Source organism: Caloenas nicobarica, chromosome 14 (assembly GCF_036013445.1).
Source record: "Caloenas nicobarica isolate bCalNic1 chromosome 14, bCalNic1.hap1, whole genome shotgun sequence".
Lineage (NCBI taxonomy): Eukaryota > Metazoa > Chordata > Aves > Columbiformes > Columbidae > Caloenas > Caloenas nicobarica.
The window spans coordinates 7,528,271-7,550,583 of record NC_088258.1 but is presented as its reverse complement, the minus strand read 5'-3'; the positions used below and the strand labels follow the sequence as shown (position 1 = coordinate 7,550,583).

At 39.6% G+C, this 22,313-nt stretch overlaps 1 protein-coding gene across 2 annotated transcripts in view; it reads left to right on the top strand.

Moving 5' to 3' along the window:
• Positions 1-519: 519 nt before the first annotated feature.
• The window catches only part of LMTK2 (lemur tyrosine kinase 2), a 41,259-nt gene continuing 19,465 nt past the window's right edge, over positions 520-22,313 (top strand). The window contains exons 1-6 of one of the 2 annotated variants that reach the window (XM_065644829.1): positions 520-846; positions 15,297-15,415; positions 16,226-16,370; positions 18,168-18,241; positions 18,758-18,876; positions 20,274-20,361. In XM_065644829.1, the coding sequence (XP_065500901.1) occupies positions 696-846; positions 15,297-15,415; positions 16,226-16,370; positions 18,168-18,241; positions 18,758-18,876; positions 20,274-20,361 (696 nt within the window). In that variant the 5' untranslated portion in view covers positions 520-695. Of the gene's footprint in view, positions 847-15,293; positions 15,416-16,225; positions 16,371-18,167; positions 18,242-18,757; positions 18,877-20,273; positions 20,362-22,313 lie in introns of both variants that reach the window. The other variant, XM_065644827.1, reaches the window with a different exon arrangement.

Below are 22,313 nucleotides of genomic sequence, written 5' to 3'. Positions count from 1 at the left end.
CCACAGCCACCTGCCGGGGGGGCGCTGCCGAGGGGCCCGTGTCACCGCCGGCCCCGCCGGCCCTTGGCCCGCCCGCGTTCCCCGCGGTCTCGGCGGGGGCCCCGCGCGCACTGCGGGCGGACGCCGCGCCTGCAGGCGGCGCTGTTCGCGCTCCTCCCGCGTGCCCCGCGCACGGGCTCAGCCAAGCCCCGCCTCCTGTTCCCGCCCTCGGGAGCGGCGTCGCCAGCCGGTTGGTGGAACGCGCCTTCAATCAGAGGGAAACTCCGCCCTCCTCCCTTCGCCCGAAGTACCGCTTGATTGGCAAGCGGGCTCCGCCGTTCTCGCGCCCGCAGCCTTCGCTTGCCCTAGCTGGCCCTGTGCGGAGTGACTGGCTGATCTAGCTGTCAATCACGGATTAGCCCCGTCCCAGCCAGTGATCCCCCCTCCCGAGCGTGAGGCGCGGCTTGATTGGCGCATCAGGCTGTCGATCAACAACGCGCTCCACCCCGCCCCGGTCAGGTAGCCCGGAAGATGGCGGCGGCGGCGTCCGCAGGGGCTGGCGGGGTTCTGTGAGGGGAGCGGGGCCGCGGGGTCCGATGCCGCGGGCAGCCGCGCCGCGCAGGCGGGGGGCAGCGGCTGCCGCGGGGGCTCACCGGAGACGCTGAGAACCTCGAGCCCCTCGTTCGGCGCCGAGCCTCGGGCCGGGAGCGGAGGGCATGCAGCAGCGCGGGGGGCTCGGCGGGGCTGCCGGGCGGCGGGGGGGCGGCCCGCTGCCCCTCGGGCCCCTGTGCCCGCCCGGGCTCGTCCTCCTGCTGTCGCTTCTCTTGGGGAGCGGCGGGGCGGCTCCGCTTCCGCGAGCAGGTGCAGGTGAGGCGCGGGAGGCGGCGAAGGGAAGCGCGGCTGGGGGGGCGGCTCCGCGGCGGGGCCTGCGGGGAGAAGCCCGGGAGCGGGGCGGCCGCGGCCTGAGGTGCCCGTTGGGCGGGCCCGGGGCTCTGGGGGCGCGGCGGTGGCGGAGCGGGGGGACTGCGGGTTTCCCGGTCCCCGTCCCTCCCCCGTGCTGCTGCAGGGCTCCGCGCCGAAGCGTCGGGAAGGGCACGGCGGGTGGACGGGGCTCCTCGGCACCGCGGGCTGCGGCTCCCGGCCTGCCGGGCACGGCTGGTGCCTGTGGCAGCAGCGATATCCCGTTCTGCATATCTCGGTTTCCTTCCATTGAACTACGTGCTTGTTCTCTCTCCGTGTTTACCCACATACATTATTTCTATAGTGGTTGCCGCTCTAACCTGTACAGACCTCGGCGTGATTTTTCGTATTTTGACGGTGAATCACCGGGACTCCCGTTCCTGGGTGGAAGCTCCTCAGGGCACACGGTGCTTCCCTGCTTTCCGGTCAGATTAGTCGGATTCCGCACGCCCCCCCCTCCAGTCTCTCTAAATAGTCATGTAGTTCACATTTATTTGTCTCTTATGTTAGGTAACGCCAGCTTCCTTCTATTTTCTTGCTTGTTTTCCTGTTTATCTTAAAAACAGAAGCTAAAAAATATGTCCTCTCAATTGTATGAGTTACTGATCAAAGGCTTATAAGTATTGATAGGTAACAACCATCTCGTTGATTTTTTTTTAAATTTTTTTTTTTCTTTTGGATATTTCATTGAGGCTTGCAGTCATAACATTGTATTGGGACTGGATTTTGTTAGGTTTGGTTTGATTGTGTACTGAGATTCATTTCTGGCCATGAAGAGCAGAAATAGACAATATGTTCAGAGAGGAGGAGGAGGTGCAGTGAGAGATCTGAAGCACAGAGATTAGGCGGTTTGGCTGCTGTTCCACAGAAAGTATGAAAACTGGGAGTGGAACCTATACTTCCTTTATTTTTGGACCTATGTCTCTCTCCCAATTATTTTTCTGCCCAAGAACAATTCTGAATTGTTTAAAAGTTACTGCCTCTGTCAGCCTTCTTTGAGGCTGTTCTTACTTTCTATAAAAATAAACTGAAAAAGGAGAAAACTGCCAGTCAAATCTGTATTTCCGTTGAGACTAAATGATACTTTTCTCACTTATTTATATTTACTTGAAGTTTGTCAAAATAATACTAACTTGTCATCAAAGTGCAAGGTAAGACAGCAGAATCAGTTCTGTGGAGACATTTTTTCCACCTTTTCTGTGTCTTTTCCTGAAATGTGGTTAATTTTTCTATGTAAAAGTTGATGTCAGAGTGTTTGCATCAAATAGTCTCTCTTTTTAATAAAAATTCTTCTTTGCTATGAGGACAAAGCTGGGAGGTTGAAACATAACATTCATGACACTGGTAAAAAACTTCTCAGTTGATTGGACAAAATGCAGGAGCTAGAATTGAAGTGTTGTTTGTTTGGTTGGTTTTTAGTTTTTTTAAAGACCAAATCAGGTATGTTAAGTGCAGTACTGCTAGGAGAAGTCCTTATGATGTTGTAGTATTGGACCAATACAAAATTAATGAGATATTGTAATTTTATATGTTGTCTTTGGTTATAATTTTAGCCCAAAGTATGTATACATGGGATGTTATCTGAAGTTTAGCAAACTGTGCCAGATCTTCTCATTGAAAACCCAGTGAACTCTGGGAAATGAAACTGCCACTCTCTGCTGTATCGGTGCCCATATAGTAAGAAACTATGTATTTGGATTATTTTATTTACAGATATTTAGAATTTAAACCTTTAAGACCTCAAGAACCTTTTCTGGATTCACTGGCATCACTTTTGCTGGGAAGACTTCCTACCAAATAAAATGATGTGCGCAAATGGGCTTGCGTGCAACATGTTCTTATTCCGTACCATGTCCTGTGTTATCACTACAGCCGGAACAGTTAGAAGGCTACACAGACTATTTTTTTTCCCTTTCCTTTGAACTGCAGACAATGAGTCTGCTTTGTCTGAACCTTCTCTGTCATACTAGGCAAATCTTGTAACCTGTCTAGAAGGCAAACCTGTGACTTTATTTTGCTGGGTTAAGAATCATGAGTTGTGTTTAAAAACGGCTTCAGCCATATTGTGAATTTCTCCCATGCATCCCATGACAGGTTGCTTTGATTACCTGTACTGGGACTGGCAATCTGATTGTTTCCATTCTGGGCCTTGGCAGTTTCTCCAGTTCACCATAATGCTCAGTCTGATAGATACAAATTGTAAACTTGTGAATAATTTAATGGGCTTTTCATAAAATAATTAATAACTGGTTTCAGGATTACTTCAGTGTTCCACAGTTGTTCACCTAGCAAGAAAGGTTGCTTCTTGACAATGGAAAAACATTTTGGTGTTTGTTGCCCTGAGTTTGTTACAAGAAAGGTGGGAATGCACAAAAAAAAAGAGGAAGATGCCTGTAGTTGTTCTAGTGAACTTTGTGGAATTGTTCATGGAATGTACCCATAATAAATTAACTTCTCTTTTGAGGAGGAAGCTGGAAAGCAGGAAATGGTGGTGAGCAGGTTGTAGCAAGACTAGATTGGATTCTGTGTTCAAAAATGCTCCATTTTGTGGGACTGCTGCGGAAGGATGCTGGAGTGAATGGCTGGGGAGCTGTCAGGTTCCCAGGGCCTTGATCGAGATGAATGATGCCGCTCTTTTTAAATATGGCTTCGTGATGTTTGGAGATGAAGGTGTGCGTTGATGATGTGTTCTATATTCAACTTGCGTTTTCGAAGTTGTGTTTCTAAACTTATTTAAAGTTTTTTTTTCTTTTCAACAATAAGGAGAGGAGGTAAAGGAAATAAGGCTTTAACTGTTCCCCTGGTAGGGTTCATAGCAATTATTGTAGAAAATAAGAAAAACAAGATGCTGAAGATGCTAGGAGCTAAAAATACTTTGACCAACTTAGATTTAATTTATTCTGTGAATGGAAAAGGGGGGCACTGATATGTACTGCCATAGTTCTGAATTTAAGGTTTCACTTTATACGGGAGGTGGGAGCTGAGGGCAAGTCTACTGGAAAGTAGTTCATAGCATGAAGTGTAGTTATTTTGAGCCTGTGGAGTATTGGTGATTTTTACGTGAATGCATCAGGCTAAGGTGACTTCCACTTTTAGTACTGCGTGGCTGAAGAAGGCCACTGGGAGCTACTCTTTAGCAGCGATATTTTTCAGCCAAACATAGTGCATTATAATTTGTTGTGTCTGCTTTACTGTGCTAAAGCTTTGCATTTACATTCAGGCTCTTGTTCTGTTCTTCTGACTTGGATTTCCATACTTGACCTTAATTCAGTTGCCTCTCCCAGAAGGCTGAAAATCTGAATCAAGAGTGTGTGATGTCAGCCAAAGTATTTCTATCATCTCTGTGCTATATGAAATTTTTGCAAATACAAAGTAACAGGGACTCAAAAATACTCTTGTTTTCCTGTAAAGCTTGAATAGGTGGTAGCATTTTTAGCAAGCGTGGTCACTTTTACGTTTGTGATGAACTCCATAGTCCATTCAGTGAAGTTGAGGCAGCTGGGCTGGTGCCTATGCGCTTTCTTGGTTTGTGCTGAGAACCTCAGTTCTGGGACTTCTCTCCTGGACCAGTTGAATGTCATGGCAGTGAGTCCTTGCTGATGAGCTTGGTCATGTACAATCCAGGAAAAGATGCTTCTAAATTGGTACATAGTATCCGGGTACATCCATCCAGAGCATCTAGATGTTCATGCAGCTGTATCTAGCATAGTCAGCTGGCCATAGATGTCAAGTTAAAACACTGAGATTAAGTAATCACTTCCTTTTATTTGTTAAGATGTGTTCTGTAGCGTATATATACTCTCAGGAAAATTGTTGCTTTTGAGTTGCTTTGGTTTGATGTTTCAGTTAGAGTTCTGTCAGACTGGGGCCCTGTTGTGGTTGTGGCATGTGGTTTGGTACAATGTAAAGAAATGGCTGTGACACTTGCACATAATAAGAAAAGCAATTTTGTAAGCATATGCAAGTTAGTGACTCAGATCACTTGAAGTTAAGAAAAATCTTGCCTGTAAAGTTGGGATTTTAATTAGTGATTTGTACTTTTCTTGGGAGTGGTCTATTGTTCCTCCCCCTTTCAAACACTAAACTTGTTTACTTCGCCCTATATTTCTTTTTCTAAGTTTCTGTCCCAGACGCCTAATAATTGTAGAGCTGGAGCTGCTAAGTTGTCTTTTATCTTTTGTTTCTGTCTGTGAGTTTGTGACTCTGAGCTAAGAAGCCAACTGTGACTCTTCGGCCTGCAGGGATGTTCCATGCAAGGCTTCGTTCGCAGGCTTGGTCGACTTTCTCTGCCTCTGGCTGTAAAGTGTCTGGACTTCGCTGCAGCTAAACAGAATTATAGGAGGAGGTCATTTTCTGAGGTCGTTTCTCACATCTTGAGTGCTTGGGTATATTGGATCATTCCTGAGGTGTCACTGCGGCACAGTAAGGTAGCTCTGAGCAGAGACAGTCCAGAGCTGTGGTGGTGTAGCACCAGGTGCAGGTCATTAGTTTGAAAGGGCCCATTAGTGCTGATTTTGCCCTGGATCCTGTATAAAAAAGGAGCATGTATTACACAGTGAGATCCAGCCTTCTATTTGAAGAGCACAGAAGATAAATTTATACTTTTGGGGGGCTACTGAACTGCTGTCAGGCAAATACAAATAGTGGTAATTTTCTGGACATTTGCTGTGGTTTGATTTCGGTCGCTATCCACATGTGGTTTACCTATGCAGGATAAAGGCCCCTGCAGTCGGTGTAATGCCAGAGGCTGCAAAAATTGTAGTTCTCTGTTTTACTCCCAATGCTCCAGTTGTGCAGCAGAAGGACAGCACATGGAGTACTGGAGTCTTTGATTTTATTTTGGGTCTGTCTGTGTTTAGTGTGTGCATCTCGTATCTGGAGCTTGATATGGCTCTGGATACAATTTGCAATATCTTCAATGCTTTTATTGCTCTGTATAAACTCTTTGTTTTCATTATACTGCTGTTATGAAAAGTCTTAAGCAAAGTCAGTGATAGTAGAAACGTTTTGTAGACACTTTTACAATCGGAAATGTCCAACCTGTGTCAGGATAGCTGTTGCTGTCTACATGCATAGTTTAAGCACAACCTGTAGGTATCGAGGTGTTGTGCCACATATAGCTTAGGCAAGGTGATGATGCAAAGCAAATTATGTCAGTGAATTGTCTTCTGAGGGATTTTCAGTATGAAATACTGGTACAAAGTAACACCTTGTCCAACACTACTAGACTTACAAAATCTTCCTTAGTGGTAAGGAAACATCACTGAAGTGACTTAATGGTGACATGGCTTTTTTAGGACTATCTTTGCACCCAGAGACTTTTTTGGTATGAAAGAACTGTAGAAAATTTAAACAGTAGACTTTTGATTGCTGACTTTTAAGCTTTCAGCCTGGTGACTAGATCAAGTTCTCCAAAATCATTTATCCTGTGGTCCATTCTTCTTCCTAGGGATTCTTCAGCTATGAATAGGGATGAGAAATAGAGCTCAATGAGCTCATTTGGCAAAATGCTGCTTCTTTCTCACGTTTCTTAACCCAATCATACATCAGAGTTGTGAATGCACCTACTGTAAACCCAGTATTCTAGAAAATCCCATCATAAGAAGGTTACATGTATGGATTCCTTTCACATGAACAGAAATAAATTAATCTTTTAAAAACCAATATATCTTAATAGGCTGTATTCCTGCTAAATGGTGGGATAAGGAGATACTGATGGTTTGGTTTCTGTGCTGCAGGTACTTGTGATGGTTGGAGATACCATGACGTGTAATCTTCTCATGCTTCTTTAAATGGTTCTGGTCTACCCTGTTTAAAAAAAATGTACAACTCCTGTGGCTCACTGTTGGAGAAATGCTGTAGCAGATGCAAGCATACTGTACTTGAACAGGAATTGTCAAAACCAACATCTAGCAGTACAGTGTGCTCTGCAGAATTTATATATGTGTGTGTGTGTATACATATATATACATACATAGACACACTTAAGAATCAGATCATACCTTTGCAGGATGATAATACTACCCAGATTTTCCAGAAACGCTGCCATGAAGGCACAGGATACTTAATTATTTAGCATGTATATTTTTTACCTTGTCTTAAGATGCCTTTGTGCAAACATGAGACTCTAACACCGAAACTTCAAACAGATCACACTCTGTAAACACTTGAAGTACCAGCCTATATTTAGTCCTTATTAAAATTGAGCAGTATGCTGTTGTGTGAGTAATTATTTGACATTACTGGGAAGGCTTGTAGCATAATGGGACAGAAATGTAAAACTAACCCCAGCTCACAGTTTTACTAGCTACTAACTGTTCAGCCAACACTCAGGCTAGGACAAGTGTTCAGAAAAAAGGAGGTTTAGAGCTGTGTTGTTTTGGGGGTGCTGTACTACGTGAGAATCCAGCATTGCCCCAGGTATTCTTGCCTTAGGATATGAAACCTGTGCCACCCTGACATGCAAAGTGGACTTCAGCAGCTGTACAAGCTCATTTGAAGCACACTGTAAATTTAGGGGAGCATGGAGTAAAATAGTTTGAAAAAGTGTTGACTTAGATTGCAGGATAGACTTCTTGCATTCTTTGTAAGGACAAATGGGAGGACTGAGATTGTTTGCCAAGAGTTGTTGACTTACAGAGTTACACATCAAGTTGTGATATGAACTATCTAATGTTGTTTCTTGACAGAATTGTAACTTGTTGCATTAGGACAGTAATGATTTCAGGGTCTCTTGTCCACAAAACACATTAACTATGAAACTGGCTTTTGTCACTTTAGAAACATATGCAGAACACAAGGGGGATTGAAGGAGTGTACCAGAGGGGGTTTTTTATTGCTTCATGGGGAAAATCTCTGCAGGAAATTGCCGTTTGCTGTCCTCATTACCTTTCCCATTGAAGATTAACTGTTGTAAAGAAGAAAAGCTGGTGTTTTTTTCACAAGAATTGTCTGTGCACGTGTTGACCTTTCATCCTACCCACCTTCCTCATGAGGGACTTAGAGGATAAGATCGGGATTGCAATGGGCATGTTGAATAAAGGGGTGAAATGTTTCAAGTTCTATCTACAAGAATATACTAACGGAGTAACCTGTATGTGATTTTTTATTTTATTTTATTCTTTTTTGTTGTTGCACTACCTCTGAAACTCTTGTCGTCTTACCAGCATCTTTCTAATCATTTGATTTAGGCCATGTGACACAATTTAGATTTAGGCAGGAAATAGTTTTATTGACTGTTAATTACTACTTCTTGTATTCAGAAAGATTAAATACAAGTGTGCACAAGTAACTTGGCCAACTGTAGTTTTAGGTCCATAAGAGGTTTTTTTTCTTGAGACTGTACCCAGTAATTAGGATTTTCCGTAGTTGTAAGGAAGAAGGAAAAATAAAATCAGGTGATAAAGTGCTTTTGCATAAGGATACATTAGTAATATCCATACTGAAGGTTACTTCTGTTAGTTATGCAAACTTTGCATTATCCAATATAAAGATAATAATGTGATGAGATGATAGGCTTTTGAAATAACTTTCTACAATTGATAAAATTTTCAATAGCTTATTCTGGATTTTTTTTTCAAACTTTATAAACACTTGTGTATTCTTTGAATGGAAGTAAGTATTATACTAAAAATGTGAAATCTGAAAAGTTCAGGTATAAGCTGAGAACCTCATTGAAGTTCCTTAAGAGTGTTCTATATGTCTGTTCTTAGGGATTTGCTCAGTGGAAGGACATTTCCAGTCTCTGCTTGAAATACTTCGGGCATTTGGAAACAGTTTTAGTTTTCATTAAGGTGCTGGTATTATATTAAGGACATTGAGTCAATGAAAGTCATCTGAGATCTTGGGAATGTTTTGTCGTCTTATACAAGTAATGGTCATTCAAATCAAAAGGCTGACTGGAATTTGGAGTGCCTCTCATCCTGAAATTATCTTTTTTTTTTTTTTTTTTAAAGAATGTCTGAAGTGCAAATAACACTACTTCAAAACTTGTGTTAGGTTTTTGTTTGCTTGTGCTGTGTGGTAGCTGAAGGTTGATGGTGATTTGAATGCAGTTCTAATCTAGCATTTTAAAGCCTATCGTAATATAGCATTGCACAACTAAATGATGGTACTGCACACTTTTCTGCTGAAACTTATTCTCAAAAATGAAGCTGGTTTTGGCTCGGTTGTTAAATGAAGCATAGCAGGAAAAAATTGAGATTATGGGAATGAGGTAACTAATGGAATGTGTTCTTCAGGGCTTTTTTTTCTGAAATACAGGAGCTACAATGCATGTTGTGCTTTACTTTGTCACACAAATCAGACATTACCCAACAGATGTGCCTAAAATTGTTTTAGTATTCTGCCTGTTACCTGTAGACTTTCAGAATTTATAGACCTGGTTGTATCTCCTTTGGTTTTGTGCCTATTAGCAGCAAATCTCTGAAGATTTCAGGGAGTAAATAAATGCAGGAGAAATGCTTTGTGAAGAAAAGATAATGATCTGAACCTGACTTGTGAAGAACTGGGTAGGAGTGGAGAACACTTTCCCACTTAATTGCTAGCACAAAAGAGAATGACAGCATGATTTAGGGAAGTCAGGATGGCTTTTAAAATTGTATTTATGAAAACCACCATAATAAGGGTGATATTACACTTTTTAATTTGGTTACATTAGTATCTGCTGAATGCAGAGTAAGTGATGAAGTTTATGAAAGATACTGCAGAAGTAGCAAGGGAGCCAAGTTAGATTTGGTCCTTCGTTATTGTTTTAAAGGCAGCTCTGTTCTGACTTGGTGTTGTGAACGAACGTCTCAGTTCACGATCATATAATTTGAGGGTGTCCAAGAGACAGTTTAAGTGATTGCTGTCACACTATATTTGTGCTGGAAGTAGTTATAGCTATTAGTGCAGAAATGCCGTTTAAATAGCTGCTCTTGAAAGAAAAGAGGCTCTTGCTTATGCAGTGGGGCTGTTGTCGCATAGCAACTACTGTGCTGAAAGCTTCACGTCAGATGCTTCCTTGAAGTTCACTGTTCCCTAATCATGCTTAATTTATCTGTGCCTTGCACTGCCTTTATCACAGTAGTGAATGTCTTTTGCTAGTGTACTCGGTAACGTCGCTCATGTACATTTACTTTTCTTTTTTCCCCAAGCTTAGAACCATGTGGTGTCATGCATTATTTAGCCCAATTTCCTGAAGGCGGAGACCTTAGTAACATCATTAATCACATTGGGCCGAATTCGAGAGAGTCAGAGTTGAACCATCGTGGTCTTTCATAACCTGGTTGCAGAAGAAAGGCAGAGCTACCATCTCTCACATGGTTACATCAGGTCCCGTGTCGCTCCGAGTGGTGGCTCTTGCTTGGCAGGTGAACGTGGATGGAGCACGTGGCGAGCTGGCAGGCGTGGTGCTCCTGGTTAACGGCAGCAAAGGATGCTGTGGGTGGGTGGCACATGTGGGTATCTGAGTGTTGTGGGCAGAGTGGGAAATTGGATAGAGAAGGAAACCAGTTCTAGTGAGAACTGTTTGCTTAGTTGTTGCACTTGGTAGTCAGTGAACTACCTTAGGAAGAAAGTAGACTTGAAAGAAACTTAGGGAGGTATAGAGAATTCTGACCTATATAAATTGCTTTGAAATATGCTTTGCATGAAAAGAACGTTTTTCCACCCCTTGAAACATGCTAATACATACTGAAGTGTATGTTCTTGTGTCTATACTTGATCTGAGAATGCCAGCATAATTTATTGTCATTGGTCTTCAGTGAGCATGTTCATGTACTTGCCTGTGTACAGGGTTTGACTTCCGATGGGCTGTGCTCAAATTTAGATGTTAGTGTAAAACTTGCTTATGAAATGGCAGTCTTGAGAGGTGCTGAGGAATCTGCTTCAGTAGCTGTTAATTAAATACCTACCTCAGCCAGGGCTTTGACTTGTTTATGATACCAGGTACTTTTAAAAAATAAAACTCTGGATAAAACCAGCACAGAATCAGTATTCCATACTGTAAGGCTTTGAAAAAAAAGAAAAAGACCTTATTTTCTGTGTTGATAATTTAGGATCATCTGGATGCCATTTCAAGATGAAACATTTGCTAGCTCAGAGTTCTTTGTAAAGCATTATGTTGTGTTAATCTTGCAGTCACACACGTAGTAACACAGACACCCTGCTTCTCTGGCTTATTTTTATGTCGTAGTGATATAATCCAGGCCGCTTCCTCCTGCTTAAGTAGTTTAGATATACCAGACCAAAGTAGTCTAGACTGTTTGTATTAACTGCAGGAAGCCTTATATCATTGGCATTTTATATATACTATTTTTCGGATCTGTTCTGCAGTTTCTTTCCTAAAGAACAGTTTCTGACTTCTGGATAGATATTAAGATGTAGTAGGTTGTTACTGTGTGAGGTTACATTAAACATGATAGGTTTTTAAATGGAGATTAGATGTAGAGTAAATTTATTAAGTTCTCTACTTTTAGAATCTGTTATCTTAAGATTCTTAACTTCTGCATTGATTATTAAATTCTGAGTGATACTCGTTCGATATTTTTTCCTAGGTTTAAATGAAAATTAAATTTACAATATATTTTAAGTTGTTTTTTTTAATTAAAACCGTTTTGTGCAATGACTACATAAAATGATCCTCTGTTTAATTGAACAGATTTCTGGTTGCTTTTTGGTCAGGATCTTATAATAACTAACTGTCATTCCCTCATACTTTCACAATTTACAAATAAAAGGAGGTATTAAACATCTCCTACCTTTTCAGTTCCTAGTTATTTTACTAAGCTCCAGTGAATTAATCATTGGATGGGAATAGCTGAAAAATGCAAAAAGGGTTATACTGCGGCAGATTTTTCAACACTTTGTCAAACACCAGTTCCAATCCTTAATCAGTGACTTCTATCACTGAATATGTATTTATGCAAGCTATTAAAATAACTTCACTTATAATAAATTTTAGCCCAATTATAGGTTGCCATCATTTTATAGTTAATTTTACGTTTATTTTTTCAAAAAGAAGTGCAAATTAAAAAATATCACTTATTAATGACTGTGTGAGAGACTTCAAGGTTTATCCAAATAGAAATGGATTCTGTAATTCTTAGTAAGTAGCTCTTACTTGTATGAGTCATCTGAAATGCTGTTCTGTAAGTGTTGCGGCAACTTGCCCATGATAATTGACATTTTTCTTGTATTAGAGCATCTTTTTGTAACTTTGTTTGTGAAATTTTCCTTGTGCTTTTAGAAGTTTAGATGACTTCCATCTTAATGAACTGTTAATGGTTAGTTGCCTCTTCAAAGGTGAGCTCTGCTTTCCTTTTTCTTTAAACTTCATGACTTTATCCAATTAATTGCAGTTAGTTCACACACTTTTCCTGGGAGTTATAAAAGGACTGTAAGGTAACATAATGACCAGCAGTAATAGAAGGACATGCTCCATTATGGGGAAGAGTGTTACTTCTATAAAACACTTAGATTTTAGGTTTGGTAAATGTGTAATTCCATTACGGAAGGAATTCCAACTGAAATAGGTTATCTTTTTGATATGAAATAGCTGAATGCATGTGTAGTGTATCTAACGTGTACAATAAATGCAGCTTATCATTGTTAGTCCTCATTATGTCTCATTTTGAGTTAAATGAACCAGAAAACAGGCATAAGACCAGCAGGAGCTTGAATCTTCCTAGTTATATTTGCTGTGAGAACTCAAACTTTTGGGGGGTCAAAAGTGGAATCCTGCATTGGAGTGAGCACGGTAGTGTTTGTGTAGATATATTGGCGTGGTCATGCTGCTGGGGTCGTGATAGTTCAAGGGCAGGAGTGAGAAGCTTGTGGGTAGAGATAACACCTCGTACCAGATCAGCTAATATAATTACAATAAATGGACTTTCAGGTGAAGGAGCCCCTTCTCAGGTCTTGAAAGGAAGCACTAAGGTTGAAAGCAGTAAAGCAAATTTTGAAGAATTGCTCTAAGTTTCAGTAGAGGCTGGCCAAAAAGACCATCTAGAAGATCTGATATTTGGGACCGGGGAGGATGCTGATGAGAAGCGATAGTGCTCATCTCCTGTGGTGAGCAGGGAGACGCTAAAATTCATGTTGGCCATGTCGGCATCAAAAAGGAGACAGTGTACCAGAAACCCAGAGGAAGAGCTTGAGAGCTTTTTGTAGTGTTTTCTACCTGTGACAGCTGAGGTGCTTCCTACTGCCCTCTTAAGGACCTGCTCTAAACTTAGTTTGCAAATAGCAGTCTTTTAAGACACGCTAGCAATATATTTTGTGAATAATAAAACATGCTCTTGGTATCAGAGTTTGTTGTGTAGTGATTTACTTTTGCTGACTTCCGCCAATGCATCTGGTACAGTGGGTGAAACGTTCCAGGGGCTCAGGGGTCTTGATCTGCTACTGGGATTAATATATTGTGGTGGTGTGATCACGGGTGTTTTAGTTGGCATCTGTTCTGTAGATGGTCTGTGGTGACTTAACTTCTCGTTTTGGTGAAGCTGGTGGTGAAGGTGAGGAAGCTGTTTGGAAATTAGGTGCAGTGGTTTTGGAAGAAAGAGTCTTGAAAATAATAATTTAAATTAGTAAAACCTGATAACATAGATTTACCTTTTTTTTTTTTTTTTTTTTTTAGTAAAGCAACCTTTTATTATTTGGTTTCAGTTAGAAGTCCAAAGGAATCTCTTAAATTTTGTCTAAAGCTATATTACCTGTGTGTTTCTTACAGTAATTTAGCTAATGACTTCACAAAATGCTTTATTTGTGGCTTAGGCAATTTTCAGTCTACATAGTAAACATAAATCAGCTGTTACCTTCCCCTTTTCTCTTGTTGATGATGGCAAATGGAAAAATGCATGCATTTTATGTAGAAGACTTGATTTAAATGAATATAAAATGTTGTGTTGAGAGCCCTCTTCAGAGAGTCCTTTCAGAATTTTGACTAGAAGACTGTGAGTAGCCTCACATTGTGGTTGATCTGTGTTTGAACATTACAAATGATCTGCAAATGGAGTGTTCATGTTCTCTGAGGTTAGAATACCAGAGGGATTGTGGAAACTAGAAACAGGATCACTTGTTTGAAAACTTCCCTTTTTTGGTTAACTTTTATTGTTCTATAGATAATATTCTGGATTTATTGTACAGAAAATGTGTGATCTTCCAACAGTGTGCTAACACTTTTAAAGCAGTATTTTGAGTATGTCAATGTACTTTTTACATGTAATTAAAATAAGTAAATATTCTAAGTGTTCTGTGGAACATGACAAAAATCTGTAGCTTTTTCTGGAAATGTCGATTACTTTTTGTAGTCTTTCGAAGGTATAAGAGGTAGGTGGACAAGATTGTATGTCCCTTAACTAGTGATCACCTTCTGATTTTCTTTATTTTTGAGGCTTCTTTTGTACTGTATTCTGTTGCCAGACAATCCCATTGATACTCAGATGTTCTTGGAAATTCTAGTCAGTCCAAGTCACCTGACATTGTTTAACTTCAACAGTAATATATCAATATATTTTTATCAGATATGGTCCAACTTATCTCTCAGTCCCTGTGCAGTACCTGTTTAAAAAGAAAGAACAGCAATGAAAACAAACCCTCAAGATGTGTGCTGTGTCTCCTAGGGAACTACATCTTTGTTCTCAACTTCAGATGAAAACAGGGATGAAAATAGGTTTAATTCCCCAGGCAAAGACTTAAGATTTTTGTAAAATGCCATTTGAGGCTTTTGATCCTGTGTGAGTAATAATAACCTGACTTAATCATAGCAGATGTGCTGTAGTATGTTTATATATAAAATTTTGGAAAATGATTTGGAAGTATGTTTGCAAAATGGTTAGAGATCATGTCTAAAATTCTTGAAATGGAGACAAATCAGCTAATGAATCACAAGAAGTAGAAATTGGGCTGGCGCTGATTAGATCCATCATGCTTGTGAAAGCAACTTGTATATTTGTCAGGCTGTCATGAATGCATTTATTGAAACAGACGGTATTGCCTCACAGTAATGTATTTTAAATTTGTACACAGTTTGAGTGAGAATTTCTTCCAGCTGCCTTTTCTCTTAGGACAGGTATTTTGGCTCATGGGAAATGTCTTCAAAAAGACCAGATTTCTAATATCTGTTTAGACTGTAGGCTGTGGTCTATTAGCTTGAATCAAATAAGTCCAGAATGGTGCAGGCAGGTGGTAAAGCACAGACATAGTTCACCAGCACATCTCTTCTGTTCAGTTTCCTCTTATTTTTCATCATATCCACAGAGTTTAATTTTCTAACTCCATCTTTTAAACAAATGCAGATGGATAATACGTTTTGAAGGAACTTCTTATAATGATAAATATTTATCTAATACTACCTACATGCTTATTTCTAGAAGGAGCTACAGCTGAAGTTTCCTCATCTTTTGTGGTTCTGTCCCTATGTACTCTGGTAGTACTGGTGATACTGCTTGCAAACTGTGTCTCCTGCTGTAAAGACCCTGAGATAGATTTCAAGGTAAGCATCTAAAGTTACAAATGTAAATACAGGTGGTATTTTTAGCTGCGTTCCCATGTCCAGAATACTCACTTGATTCTTTGTGCTAATACTCTGCAGGTATTGACACTTAAGCATCAGTGTACATTCTCTCTTTTGAAATAGCCAACAACTGTATTTCTACATGCTGTGAAATCTTGCTGCAACCATTTATTTTAAATATTTGGTCCATGCTGCAGTAAAGATCTTTAATGTCTTCTCAAAATCATTACTAGGTATCAGGATCAGTAATTAAAATATACCCTTGAGACAATTTTGTTGTAAAGAACCTCTTTGTTTTTCTGTGTATTCTTGTATTTTGTTTTTCTTAGTCTGATGACGGGGTTTAAGACACTTCTGTGGAATAAGAATACTCAAAATACATATCCACTGTAGCAAAACTTCTTGAGGAGAAGTTGTTACCATCAGAGAACCGTTACTTTTGGAACACAGGTTATCTCTGTTCCGAAAATTGAATTTTGCTCTCTCTTCTAAATGGAGAATATTTGACCTCGGCAGCTCATGGTAGTTCATTCAAAGCTAGGGATAACATTTAAAGTAAAAACAAAACCAACCAAACAATCCCCCCCGCTTTTTGTTAAAAGCAATACTTGATATTTTAATCTCTTTAAATCAGTAATAAATTGAAAATAAACAATAGAAAACTAAATATCTGTCACTGTCGTTGGAAAAAGCTAAGCCTCCTTAACATTGCTCATTCAAACTAAAATAAATGTATCGGAGCTAATTTTAAGACAAAGATCAACTTGTTTACTAAGATATTTTTTGCAGGAGTTTGAAGATAACTTTGATGATGAAATAGATTTTACACCTCCAGCAGAAGATACTCCATCTGTTCAGTCTCCAGCAGAAGTGTTCACTCTTTCAGTTCCCAATATTGCTTTACCAGCTCCCTCCCAGTTTCCATCTCGTACAGGTAAGATACTGCTTTTTAATGAAAAACCAGAAGCAGGCAATTTCAGTGTCAAAAATGGAGTGTAGCTGATTAGGTTTGACTGTACTGTAACAAGTTAATTGTTACAAACTTATACAAACTGAATAAATATATTTTGTGGAGTACAGGATAAAATGTGAAATATTACTTCAAAAATGTTAACTTACAGCAGGATGCCACGTAAGGTAGCTTAAGAGAATGAAAGCTGCTTAAATGACCATTTCTAGAGTGGTTTCTTTATGGCTCTATGTACATAAGGGGTTTGAAGGACTCTGGGGTGTTGGTGACTTCTGCTCTTTAGTGGTTTTCTTCATGGCTAAGTTGTCATCAGATTTTAGCCATTAGCTTTAAATGGAAGCACGAGTGAATCTGCTGTCAGCAGTGCTGCTGTTTCAGCTGCATCGCTTTCTGAAGGTCAGTGTAGACGTTTCATGCTCTAGATGTGATATTGCTAAGACAGCATTAGATTTCTTTTCCCTGTGTGGAAGGTTTTTTTGGAATGTGTTCTTTAAAATACAGTTTTTTGTCAAAGGAAACTTCAGCATCTTAAATATTGCAAGTATGGTTTAGCATAAAGTAGTTCTTATATTATACTACTTCACATACACTTTTTACATATATTGCTTGTGTTGCTTAATAATGAGATGTTCAGGGAAGCCTCTAGTAAAATTTCTGTACCTACAAACTTCAAGAAACTGTCAGCGTGCCTTTGATACAAAAGAGAAGTTACTCCTCAGTGTTTTAATAAGTGAGGGAAAATTATCTGGGAATAATTTTATGTCAGCTCTTCTTCATTGCCTTAATTGTTAGACCTATACTTTCTGTCACTAGAAGTTATTTTGGCAGAAGTAAGGCAGTGTACTTGTAAGGTACACTAGTAAGAATGTACTGATACAACATTCTACCTGCTTAGGAGCACGTTGACAGTATATTATGGAGCTATACCTGTTCCAGTAAAAGAATACTGGTATAAATGTGGTTTATGGAACTAAAAATGTGGGTTAGAATTCTCAGTCAGACGTATTTACTATGTATGATGGAAAGTTAGTGTGTCCATCTCTTTGTTGCTCTTCCTCACCAGTTGGGCAGCAGAGGGATAAGCTCCGCTGAATCTCGTGCAGCACAGAGTCTGCCCTTGTTACTGTCCATCCTCTGCCACTGTCTGGGCCTTGTTTTCTGTCCTTTCCATCTCTGGGCTCCTTACGGGAAGGATTTTTAGTTGGAAAATGTCCTCCTTCCAGATGGTGGCGATAAGTAGGGCACTTGGGCTGAAGAGTAAAGCAGTTGAACCTTTTCTCTTAAAATGGTAACTATATAACTATAAATGTTAAAATGTACAAGCAATGAGTGTTGTCTTGGGTTTTCTACTTTTATTTACATAGGAAGCTTTTGTAAGTAGGTTATTTACTTGACCAAACTACAGGATATAATACACTTTTATCTTGGAGTTAGAACTCAGCCTTTTTGCTTGCTTACAAAGTGTGTTAAAAAAAGTTAAAAGTTTACATTTTGTATGGAGAATGAGTGTGTTTTTCTAGGGAGTGTATTCTAGTATGGTTTAGAAGCTGGGGCTGAGAAAAATTTCTCTTGGGTGCTGTTGTCACAATGTTACCTTCATCCTTGATGTATGCCAAACCAGGTTTTGGTGCTTAGTCTGAAAATATGCACATAATTGGGAGTAAATATTGCAGGAGCTTGCATTATTTCCTCAACAGTTAGATAACTCGGGCCATCTGAGTGGTTTAATACATGTTACATTTATTTCTTTGTGTGTGACAGATGGATCAAAGTCTCACGTTGCACGTCAGAGTCTAAACTACATCCAGGAAATTGGAAATGGCTGGTTTGGGAAGGTAAGAAGTTATCTTTTAATATTGTACTGCAGTATGACTCTTATTCCTAACAGACTAGGCTACTGTATTTCCTTTAAAATGGTACTCTAAAAAAACCTGCAAAGTAGTAGCATAAGAAAAAACTGAAGCCGACATTAGATGTTTCATTGCATGCATTTTTTAGCTAGTCAGTGCTGCTTTACTTTGTGTAGTTTCTTACCAGAGTTACTTACTAGGTAGACATTTCACTTCCATGGATTTGAACTAATATGTTCCTGTTATTACCAAATCTTTCTAGTAAAAAAAATCTGAAGTAAATAACTGGTCTTCACTAGAAAATATTTTCTGAAAGTTGATGTGTAGATCAGTTGTCAAGATTTATTAAGTATGGGTGTTTAATTATCAAAACTCTGCATGCATTGACAGAAAAGCCAGAATATCTTTCTTACAACATGCTTTTAGCTCTTGTTTTTCTTTGCAGGGAAACTCTATTTTTTTCCCCTCTGATGAAAGACACAATGGTTATCTTTTTTTCAGGTTCTTCTTGGAGAGATCTACACAGGCACCAGTGTAGCAAGGGTAATAGTGAAGGAGCTGAAAGCAAGTGCAGGTCCCAAGGAGCAAGAACAGTTTTTAAGAAATGGAGAACCATATTAGTAAGTAATGTTTCACAGTGTGGTTAACTTAGACACTTCATATTACTGCGTATGAATTATGGACATTTCTTTTGCTCAGTGTTATTGTCTCTGCTTGCCCTCCCTTATAACTGATACGCTTGTCTTCAAAAAGTGAGAATACAGTCAATCCAAAGTGAGCAAAGTCGAGTTTGCTTAGAAATAAAAATAAGCTCTTTACTTTAAAGTGTTTGGTAGTTATTGCTCATGACTGGAAAACACACTTGGTTTGGTTTATCAGATTTTTTCTACAGCTGTTTGAGACAAACTTGTTGTCTTGCAAACTAACCTTATGCCTTATTACTTGCCTCTGAGAACTGAGGTTCAACTCCTGTACTTGGCTTTACTGTTAGAAGCAGGGGATCTGGCAACACTTTGTCTGCTATCAGACACACATTATTTAAAGTTTCCTTTTTCAAAAATTAAATGCAACATAGTGATAAAACTATTTTTGTTCAGGTAGTTTGCAAGGAGGCTTATGCATACAAAAAACCCCCAGTATTACTTTAACTTTAGTCCAATAGTACTCTAGAACTGAGAAATCACTGATCTGACTGGAAATGCCAATAAACCAGGATTGTTTGGTGTTCTTTTCCTCTTGTGTTATGCTTGGAGGATACTTGCTTCTAGGGGTTGAGCCTTTGTATATTGGAAAGGAATTTGGTATATTAAAGGGAGTGTAACTTCTCTGCCTGTGTTTTGGGAGTAGTGAGAATTCTCTGAAGAGCCAACTGCCACAAATTATTGGCTTTTGTAGATTATTGGGAAAGAGGGGCACGTTGTAGTTCCCCGACACATCTCACAGCGTGTTTTACCTTGCCTGAATATGCTGTGAGTGGTCACAGAGAGCTTTCTGTTCTTAATGCTTTCTAATGTCCTAGTTATATTTGCATCGAGGCTTAAATTGTTGACAGTTGTCAGAAGAAAAGAAATCTCATGCCTTCTGCTGCATTGGCACAAGCGTTTTTGAAGCAATTTAGAAAAAGTAACTGATCTGGCTGGGAACTAACCTGGCTAAAAAAAGGTTTAGATTTTAGCCAGATCAGTTCCTCAGTGTAGTTTGTGAACCAGTTGCATGCTCTGATTTTTGGTACAGAGCTGGTGGGAGGATGAGTGTGACTTTTTTGTGGCAGTGCTGGATTTTGTGGTTTTGAGATCCTCTGAGTTTCAGCTGCTCTCAATGATAAGCTGCAGCGATACAAAGGAGATATAAAGGCGCAAATGGAATCTGTGGCTTTTGGATACTTGCACCTTCTGTTCATGCCACCCCCTGCCAGTGCTATGTGTTGAAACTTCTGGTAGGGATTTTGCTGTGTTGTTACACTGCAAATCATGTATGCTGTGATCTTTCTGGATTTAACTGTATTTTTTTCCTCCAGCATTCTTCAGCATCCGAATGTTCTCCAGTGTATTGGGCAATGTGTGGAAGCCATTCCTTATCTCCTAGTTTTTGAGTTCTGTGACTTGGTAAGTGCACTTATACAAAAGGCTGCAGTTGTTTTTCCATTGGTGTAAATTGTATGTAGTGTATTTACTGCCCTTCACTCATTAAGTGATTTGTTTTCTTTCTGGGAAACTTTTTGAATAACTGGAATTTCGGAAGAGAGACTCTTTTTGGTTTAGGACAGACAATAAGTGTAATTTTTTGTTTATAACTCTTTTCGATTCACTGTGTAAGTTCTAGGTGATAGTGGAATGTTCTGAAGAGGAAAATAGCTGTTACGTCTTTGATAATGGAATTATTAGTCTCTTCTGGCCTGCCTACATCATGTAACATGGAGCTTGGAGGGGAAAGGAGGTCAGAGAAGGAAACGTACTATTGCAGTCCAAGTATCACATGCACATGCTCACAATCACATCCTAAATTCTGTTTGCTGTCTGTGCAGCCTTAATGTACTTTTATTACTATTTCTATGAAAATGTTAATTGAGGAAACAGAAGGAATTTCCTTCCTTCTGCCTCCACCCCTTCCAGAGTGCCTGAATTTTACCGATGCTGTACAGCTTTGGGCTAAAATGCAATGGTGGACTCGCTTCCAGAATCAGTAATGAGCGTATTCTAATAGATAGGATTTTCAGTATCATTGTATTCTCTTCCTGATCCTTTCTGTTACTATATTCTTCTTTTCCCTGCTCTTATCCTTTTCCTTCCGTCCACACCATCCCCAGGCAACTGCCATATTACGCTTCCTGAATACAAAAAGCAGTGCTAAGAGCAGAGTGAAGGGTGTTCTTGCTGCTCTCTGTGGCTCTTAGTGCCACACAGGCTGCTCAAGATGGGAAGGACAGTTGCACAAAAACCTTCCTCAGCCCCCGTGTTCCTGGGCATGTCTTGGAATTTGCATGAATGTTGGGAGAACGGGTTGGTGTGCATGTCTAGAGACTTTGAACCAGGCCCAGTGTACACGGAGTCTTCAGAGAGTAAAATTTGGATGTGGCGATGGATCCATGGTCTGGAAAGACTCGAATTGCTTTACCGTAGCATAACACATTATTAAAAACCAAACCAAGCCAGAACTCCGGGTGGCTATCTAAACATTGTCTGCTTTGAAATTTTGTGGTCTAGATATCATTTAAAGCAGAGCTTCTTGAAAAATGTCAAGACGGAAATGGACTCAGAAGTGCATATATATGTTATTAAGAAATAAGTTTTTTCAGAAGTAAGATAGTTTGCATTTATAAAATTCAGCAAGATCCTTTTTTGTCAGCTTCACTACTATAGAATTTTCCTTTAAACTTGGGTGCACGAATACAGTTCTAGTTGCATCAGTTCCCTCAAGCAATTTAAATAAGAGTTAACATGAACTTTTGAGTTTTCTTGAGAAACATTAGTTAATCTGTGACCTTAAATAACGATATTTTTCATTACTGCTCTTTTGCTCAAATTTATTAGCTATGGTAAATTAATGAGGCAAGAGTGCTTATAAGTGGAAGAAACGCCTGAACTTTGAGTGACTGATCAAAGTGAAATGTTCCGTTTTTGGTAAGAATTAAAAAGTAGGTGCCTAAGGTTATCCAGATAATGGCTTTTATAGCTTTTCATTATATGGAAATTGAATACTTCTTACTGATTTTAAACCTGCTACTCGAATTGGAAGTTCTTTAAAAGGACCCTTGAAAGAGAATTGCATTTTATAGAGTCTAACAGATATACATCCAAATGTTTAATCAGATTTAATTGCTGTCATGTTGTTAAATACTTGTGCTATTTAATCCAACTTTGAATTTGAAGACAGAGTAACTTTTAGAAATTGCCCTACTTTAAGTATACAGAAAAAAAAGTATCCTTGTTTCATGCCTTATGATTAATGCCAGAAATTGTCATGATCCTAGAGAGTAATCTGGAAAGGATTTTACTTAAGGGGATAAAATAGATTTTCACTTTAACTGGGGGCAATAAGCTTGACAGCCAAAATGATA